General features: G+C 40.4%; 1 protein-coding gene across 2 annotated transcripts in view; it reads left to right on the top strand.

The window, feature by feature from the left end:
• nup210 (nucleoporin 210) overlaps positions 1–8,843 on the top strand; it is a 31,380-nt gene that overhangs the window by 15,103 nt on the left and 7,434 nt on the right. For both annotated transcript variants that reach the window (XM_078255358.1, XM_078255360.1), the window contains exons 24-35: positions 91–153; positions 652–831; positions 1,137–1,217; positions 1,370–1,501; positions 1,755–1,913; positions 2,322–2,413; positions 2,550–2,724; positions 3,532–3,707; positions 5,201–5,421; positions 5,814–5,950; positions 7,346–7,460; positions 8,186–8,332. In XM_078255358.1, the coding sequence (XP_078111484.1) occupies positions 91–153; positions 652–831; positions 1,137–1,217; positions 1,370–1,501; positions 1,755–1,913; positions 2,322–2,413; positions 2,550–2,724; positions 3,532–3,707; positions 5,201–5,421; positions 5,814–5,950; positions 7,346–7,460; positions 8,186–8,332 (1,678 nt within the window). The remainder of the gene's footprint in view (positions 1–90; positions 154–651; positions 832–1,136; positions 1,218–1,369; positions 1,502–1,754; positions 1,914–2,321; positions 2,414–2,549; positions 2,725–3,531; positions 3,708–5,200; positions 5,422–5,813; positions 5,951–7,345; positions 7,461–8,185; positions 8,333–8,843) is intronic.

The raw sequence follows: 8,843 nt of genomic DNA on the forward strand, positions 1-8,843 counted from the left end.
TGAATTTCTAAAATGCCTAAATTCTAAAATTTTGACTCTTGCATGTGTTGCACATTTAACTTTTTTTTTTTTTTTTTGGTTCACTTGTAGGTATTTCCACCGTTCAAACTCATCCCAAGGAAAATGACTCTGTTGATTGGAGCAATGATGCAGGTATGTATATATTGATGCTTAAGTTTTGTCTGGGAACAGCTGGTCTCAGTTTGCCTTGCCAGAAGAGTTCATCTGGTCCTCAGTCTATCTTCCAAAAGAGCCCTCTGCCAGGACTCTTCTGGAAGATGACGTTAGCCTAATTGCTCTTGGTCTAAACATCCAGCTCGCCTTTCATTTGCCTCAACTCATGCTTGAATTAGAAAGCATTTACCATTGATCCAAGAGGCCTCCTAATTGCTAAACATTAAACTTAGTAATACACATGCATTACATATTATTTGTGTTGGATATCCATTTTTCTAATCTTGAGTACTTTAATACACAAAGGATAATGTCTTTTAGCAAATTATTATCACATCTTGCATTGATGGAAGCTATTGACTACACTGTCAAGTGTTGTCAAGATCACTCATATAAGAGTGATGCTAATTTTTTCTCTCTTCCTGTTTCTCGCTTTCAAAATCTCCCTCCCTTTTTCATTCTTGCTGTCATTTATAGATCACATCTGAGGGGGGCCCTCAGCCTCAGTCCAATATCCTTTTCTCTATTTCCAAGGAGGAAATAGCTTCTGTTAATGGCATGGGCCATGTCAGGGGTGTTACCGTTGGTAATGTCACTGTGACTGGACTGGTCCAAGCTGTTGATGCCGAGACTGGGAAGCTAGTCGTTGTGTCTCAGGTGTGTGTGTGGGTGTGGGCGTGGGCGTGGGCGTGGGCCCGGGTTAAGCTCAGAAGGGAGTGACACAATGTTCTTCTCACCTTCAACATGAGTACTTGCAGAGATATCGTGTCTTTTAGAAACACATAATCACTGTCCAATAACAGCTGGTTGTGACATAACAGGGAGGGCTCTCCTGCTGTCACCATGACTTCATTTCCAAAACAGCCAATTCAATTATTGACATCTTATGTCTTAATATGAGAGAGAGAGAATATATATATATATATCGCTTAGATTTTACAATCAAAAGCTTGTGTTCACAGGATCAAGTAGAAATCGAGGTTGTGCAATTGACGGCCATTCGAATCAGAGCACCTATCACAAGAATGAAGACAAAGGCACAGGTATGATTATTTTGGAGAAGAACTACAGTAAAAATGACCCCAAATCTAAGCATTATTGCTTACAGTAGCACTGCAGTTAACTGGGAAACCATTAATTCAGCTCTCTATGGGCAATGTACTCACTGATCACCTTCATCCATCTCCTTTTCTAGATGCCTGTATATGTGATGGGTCTGACCAATAGTCAAACACCCTTCTCCTTTGGCAATGCTGTACCTGGCCTCACCTTCACGTGGTCCACCACAAAAAGAGACATTCTGGATGTCCAGCCAAGACACATTGAGGTACACTGCCCTCAGGTTTTTTGCTGCTGCATTTGATATCACATTTTCTGCCACTCAACCATTCCTATTTTAGCTTGTGTTGTCTCTTTGATCCGTTTATCAGATTGACTTAAGATGTGCTGTCCCTGCATTACAGTATGATTTAAAAGCAACAGCATCTGCCTTGTCCCTGCTTCCTCATCACTGTTGCCTTTTTATTTGATTTGCTGCTACTATTTTTGCCATTCTCATAATGGTGCCTGTCTTTCTTCAGGCTAACATGGAGATCCAGTCAGAGCACAACTTTGGCATGAGGGTAACTGGAAGAACGAGAGGGCGGACAGGGCTGAAGGTGGTGCTCAGAGTTACTGACCCCAAGGCTGGGCAGCTAGTGGGGAATCTACAGGAGCTCACGGATGAGATCCAGATCCAGGTACAGCACTGTGGCTACATGGGGATACACTTGGGGGAAAAAAAAAAACACTGCTGTAAACATTGTATCGGTGTGTCCTGAATACCAGTATTATAAATACTGTATATGCAGATATTTTATAAAGACCTCTTTTTATGGACTACTTTGCTTATCATGACCGGTGTCCCTGCTGCTGTTTCTTTACAATAGAGAAAGCTAGCATTTAAGGCAGCAGAGCACTTAAGTTGCTGAGCTTTGGAATATCTGAAGTTGTTAACTTTGTGAAGTGATAAGACTGCAGATTAGTTAGAGCTGAATGCATCCAGCTTCAAACTGCATTAAACTATGACATATCACTTGTCCCGAAACATCAAAGAATGATTAAATCCCTTTTAATAATTGGAGTTTCAACATTGTGCTTTGATCAAGGTCTATGACAAGCTACATATGCTTAATCCAGAAGTAGAGGCTGGGGAGTTACTGATGGCTCCGAACTCAGCCCTCAAACTCCAAACTAGCAGGTGAGTTACGAGTGCCTGCACAGTAGTTTTTGTCAATTCTAAAAGCATGTGTATAGGCAAATGTGTGGATTTCTCCAACTTCAATTGCAAAATGACAGATTGGATTAACATGATGCGATTTGTGTTTGTCTAATAGGGATGGTGTAGGTGCACTCTCTTATCGAATGCTGGATTGCCCTGACCAGGTTGTTATCGCTCAAGTGGATGATAAGGGCTTCCTCTTCTCTGGCTCTCTTACTGGCATCTCCTCTCTGCTGATCACCTCACAAGAGACCTTTGGTGTCAATCAAACTCTCATCCTTGCTTTGAAGGTCAGTTTTAGAGTCACTGTATGACAAGTGTTTCAGATTTTTGGTTTTAAAGGCAATATCGAATGGCTATTAACAGTGAAATCCATTTAAATGACCTCCTGTCTGTAGTTGTTGCTGTGTATGTCAGTCTGCTAAAACATTTACAGTATATGATTTAAATTCCAAATTACCCAGTTTAATTAAAATGGGTTTAACACTAAATTACGATACATCAGTTTGTGATTAGAAAATAATAAGCTAAAAAATATGTTGATATGAATATTGGTTTAAGAAACTTGTCTTAAAATAGGAGACATTTCACATTGCATTCCAGTTTGGCTTTATGTAGAAAAAGCATGGCTTTAAAGAAAAAAAGCAGTTTTTTCATTGTCTGTGCTTTTTGCCCCCACATCTATAGCACAATATTTATTTAAATAATTTTAAATGTGAAAGCACTGTTTTCCCCATGTGTTTAGCCCTATCAAGAAAAAACTATTAATAAATATATAAAATAATTAAAATAAATAAATAATTTTCTATTTTTATATAGATTTTTATGCAGCATCTTTGTAAAAAAAAAAAAAAGGACGGGCGAAGACATGACCCAACTCTGATTGGTTGATCGCTTGGTTAGGTTTAGGCATGTGGAGTGAGATTGGTTAGGGTAAGAATATCAGGAATGCCAATCTGAAGCAGAGTAGCGCGGGTCATGCCTTCGCCCGTCCCTCCGGACCATCCATTCTAGCGTCAACACTTGTTAACACTACTGACCCGTGGCAGTCACTGCAGTTACTGAGTGCGACACTGGTTCTTCCCTTTGTTCCTCAGGTGGTACCTGTGTCCTATGTGCGCTTCAGTACCAGTCCAGTTCTCTACATGCACACCAGAGAGAGCCTGAAAGCCTTCCCTCTGGGCATAGTGCTCACCTTTACAGTCCACTTTCATGCCAGCACTGGAGAGGCCCTACACAGCTCCAACTCCCACCTTACGTTTTCCACAAACAGGTCTGTTAACACACAATCTATAGGTTCTATGTGCTGTCATGTACGTACATAATTCATATGTTCATAAACAGTGTGACTTAGTGAGTCATGACTTCTACAGTAGACAGGCAGAGGAGGGCGGATATGTTTTGCAGTTTTAGTGTCCCAATGTTAAAAAGCTATTATCCTGCTGTTATGGGCTATATATAGAGAGAGAGTACCAAGGCCTCTTTGAGTGGTCCATTCGTTCAACCTCACACAGCCTTGCGTGACCTAATGTCTCCCTGTACAAATTCTGCCAGACAAGTCATGTCAACCCACACTACTCACCCTCTACCAGCTCAACAGAAAATGTGTTTAATTTGGAATGCATTTATCCAACATTGTTCTCTACATTCTTACAATGTAAAAATGTATTTAGATTTTCTTTTAAATGTACTTGACATGTTGACTTGTTTTTATGATGTTGATCCATACGAGATTTATCCACTAACAATAATTTCTATACTTAGCCAGTGCTGTGATACACCGTACTGTACCTTTGGCCGTTGGTTCAGACTGTGTGCATTAATAACTGTAGAGTACAACCTGAGCAGTTGAAGTCATGGCAGGCTGTGCTACAGTAGGAGTTCACCACATTGATTTACTGGGCTGTTCCTTCAACCTCATTTCAGATGGAGTTGTTTCCACCTGAGTGAGTGAGTGAGTGAGTGAGCTAAATTAATGGGAGGAGCATTGCTTCCCTCCTGATGAGGGACTCCCTCATCTGTCTGCACAATAAATTAAGTCTATTACCTTGTTCTCCACATGCTGCCAGACAATTTTAGGGGGAAAGTATACAAATCAGAGTGGTAAAGGGCCAGTAGTCTTGGGACTAAAAGGGCTGGTCTATGATTATATCCTACTGAGTTTCCAAGGAGCCAATTGGATTTTACTGCTATCTGAGGTGCGAGCAATTTGGCCCCATTTGTTCAGAACTGATGCTTTGGAGATGGAGGCAAAAAGAGACTTCTCTTCAGGGGGGAAAAAGATAAATATAATACGATGTAGAACTATAAAAAGCTAAACTAAGGAATGGAAAGTATTGTTTTCAAAACATTTCTCAATACCTTGGTTTTTTTTAAGCATGTATAATACTATTGACCCAGTTTTACCCAGATTACTGAGTTCTCTAGTAACAAAGACAATGCCAGTTATGCTTGCAAAATAGTTTATTGGAACGACAGATAAGGAGTAGGGGGGATGAATTAGGGTCGTGGATGAAAGGATTAGAGGGGTTGAGCACAAGGGGATGAACTCGGGGTCAAATGGGGATCAATGGCGGGGCATAGGGTGTCACAGTCAGCCACCGAGAGAGCAATTGGATTAGGTGTGGGCTTTGTTCCTGAGCCTACAATAACTTTGTATCGGCCCACATTTGACTTCCGTTAATGAGTTGTATTGAAGTATAGGTTGATTAGTTATAAATAATAGTTCATCCATAATTCAACCTTTACCTCTGTTCTGTCCTGCAGAGATGACCTGGTGCAAGTGGGGATTGGGCCTGATAACCACACTCTGACAGTGAGGACCATCAATGTAGGCTTTACTCTTCTTGCAGTGTGGGACAGTGAAAACGTGGGTGTGGCGGACTATGTTCCACTACCTGTCGCGCACGCCATCCATCCACATGAAGCCCACAGACTGGTGGTGGGGGATGTGGTCTGCTTCACTGCCCAGTTAACCAGCGCAGATGGTGAGACATCTACATGTTCTTTAAGCAGCAGACATACTCTGTGTGATCAGAAAATAATTATTTTGAACAGTAAGAACAAAGGAAAAACATTTGGAAAGTTTAGATTTGGCACTCCAATGAGCCTAGTCATGTTTTTTCTGCTTTTGTGTTCTTCCACAAACTTTATGCAGTTACATTTTATTTTGGAATTAGAAGCATCTGTCTTGCACTGCATTTTATTGAATTTCCTTTTAAGGATAAAGTACTTAATTATCTTAAGTCCGTTTTTAATTTTAGTACTACTTTTGTTTGAGGAGATCCTTATCTTTGTACCTTTCATATTATAAGCCGTTTTGTTTCATTTAAGTGTACATATTCTTTAAAAGCTGGACATTATCTTGCCTTCTCTGCAGGTGGTCATGGTACTTGGAGCTCCTCAGCTAATGGTGTTCTTCAGGTGGACTCTAAAAGTGGTGCAGCAGTAGCCAGAGACTCGGGCACAGTTACTGTGTACTACGAGATACCTGGTGTTTTGAAAACGTACAGAGAGGTATGTTATCTGTAGGTAGTAAGTATATTTATATAGTGCCTTGATCAAGGGCACTGACTGACTGGAGAACCTAGTGCATGGTTTTTTGTTTTTTTTAAGATAAATTTTTTATTGTCTTTTATATTTTTAAACACACAGAACAGACGAACACAATTGAACAAGAACAATAACCCTCTCCCACCCCCCACCCTCTGCAGTCTCAAGGAAAGAAAAACAAATAACAAAAAACAAAAAAACAGAACTCACACCTTGCCTAGTCGCTTTCCTCTACTTCTTGTGATGGTTGAGGTCATTAGGACTGATACTTGTGCCGCTGCGTTTTTCCATAGATCTATAGTCGATGACTTGGCTTTGTTAATCCTTGCTGTAGAGAGCTCAAGCATAATGCATGTTTGTGGGAGCACACCCACGCAAACATGGGGAGAACATACAAACTCCACACAGAAAGGCCCAGAATGACCTGTATTCGAACCGAGAACCTTCTTGCTGTGAGGCCACAGTGCCAACCATTGGGCCACATGACTGTGATAAATGAGCTACAAGCTATGCAAATTATGCACACTTCTCTGCTTTCTTTATTTCTACTCTCGACATCTCTATTCTCCAGAGATTCTGATCTTGTCCACCAGTGCATCAGACTGTATCAATCCTTCCGCAACATATCCTAACGAGACTAAAAGTACAACAGATTTATAGTATATCCATCATCACCTTTCAGTAACGCATTGTTTCAGCCTAATGTGTGTGCATGCATGACATTACCACTGTTGCAGTGGTGGGTGGTGATGGCGCAGTGGATATGATACATGCCTTTTGGTGTGGGAGATCTGGGTTCAATTCCCACTGCGATACATCAACCAATGTGTCCCTGAGCAAGACACTTAACCCCTAGTTGCTCCAGAGGTGTGCGACCTCTGACATATGTAGCAACTGTAAGTCGCTTTGGATAAAAGCGTCAGCTAAATGACATGTAATGTTGCGATTGTCATACATGATGGAGTGTGGAAAGGATTAATTGTCTCTCTCTGTGAATGTCACCACACTCTATCCAGTCATGCTCCTCTCTGCTCGTGAGCTGAATGTAACCTGCTATTTTATGAATAGTTCCTATTGGAATAAGAATTGATGAGATTTGAGGCAAGGTACTTTATCTTTCTAACGAAATTAACCGAATGAAGATGTTTTTTATTTTTAAACGGTGTGAGAGGAGACGTTGATAGAGGTTTGCAATAATTATATTAAACACTCAGCTGCGTTTTAATTACTTTTGTTTCCCTATCCGATGTGATTGATGTAAACAATTAGTTCTAAATTTACATTTTTTTTTTTTCCAAGCTCACACCTGAATCTTCTTAGGATTTATTGCCTGTTTTCCTTCTCTGTATGGTTCTGTAGGTAGTAGTTGAAGCGCCTACAAAGACAGCTGCTATGGCGCAGGCTACACCTGTCAGGATCGCCAAGGAAACAAAGGTCCTACTCACTACCAGAGGGAAAGGAACCAACCTCATTGGTACTGAACTGACTCAGTTTTAGTGAAATATTAGTTTCAAAACAATAGTTCATCGTTTTGGAAAATACACTTAAATTGCTTTTTTGCCATTTAGATGAGAAGATTGATACCACTCTTACGTCTGTATGGTAAATATGAAGCTACAGCCAGTAGCCTGTTAGCTTAGCACAAAGACAGGACAAAAGGGAGAACCAGCTAGAGCTCCCTAATTAACATGTTATATCTTGTTTGTTTAATCTGTACTAAAACTAAAGTGGAAAATCAACAATTCGCTTTTTTAAGGATGGTTTATGTGCTGGACTATTTTTCAGTGACGACCTGTAATTCTGGAGTGTATGCTGTTTGCCTGGCAACTGCTCAGGCACACAATCCCCCCCCCCAATAATACAGCAAGCTGTCGTTACACTTTTTTGTATGGATTAAACAAACAAGATAGAAAGTGTTACTTACTGAGATTAGAGATGTTGTAGGAGGATTTTGTTACCTTCGGACAGTGCCGGGCTAGCTGTTTCCAGTCTTTGTGCTAAACTAATTTGACAGGACAGATATGAGACTGCTATAAATCTTTTTTATCTGACTCTCGAACTGTGCTTAAAGTCCCTGTTCTCATTTGTAACTGCCCAGAAAAACTAAAGTCTGTTGATATAATTGTTTTGATTTAATAACAAAGTGTGTAATAAAGTCCAAAGTTTTTGTACCTTATGCCGGTGTGCTCTGCCATGCAGGAACCTGTTCCTCTGCCCAGGCTGAAGCCATTTCTCAGCTGCAGCCAGAAACCTCTGTCAGCTGCCATCTCAGCTTCACCAGTGATGCTATTGACTTCCCTACTAATGATGTCTTCAAAACGCACACCAGCTTTGACTGCAGCATTGGTAAGGATGATCTGAATTCAGACCAGAAATCACATTCATGGTCAAAGATGCAGTGAGTCTCTTATACTTACTACTTACGTACTATACTTTTATTATATTCAGATACAGTGCATTAGGCCTTATTTACTCCTGCAGCACTGATGTAACCTTGATTTAAATGACTACTGTCGGTTGATTAATTTGGTGTCGTAGCAGAATCCAATCATATATTTGAATTTTGGTGTTTGGGCATTCCTTCCTTCTACATTTATAACACGGAGTGTACTTCTTGTAAAGCTATTGGTTGAAAACTACCTCTTAGAATTGCCCATACTGAAATTTATTTGGTTTTTACATTCACATACTTTTTACCTTTTTTAAAGGCGTCTAGTTTTCTTTTACTTTTAAACCTAACCTAGGCACACTGTTTGTTTATGTGTACGGTTCGCACGACGGGCGGGATAACACCATTTACGAGGACATAATCTATCTACATTGTCCATGGAATGAGTTTAGCAGGAACTATAAAAAG

Source organism: Sander vitreus, chromosome 7 (assembly GCF_031162955.1).
Source record: "Sander vitreus isolate 19-12246 chromosome 7, sanVit1, whole genome shotgun sequence".
Taxonomy (NCBI): Eukaryota; Metazoa; Chordata; class Actinopteri; order Perciformes; family Percidae; genus Sander; species Sander vitreus.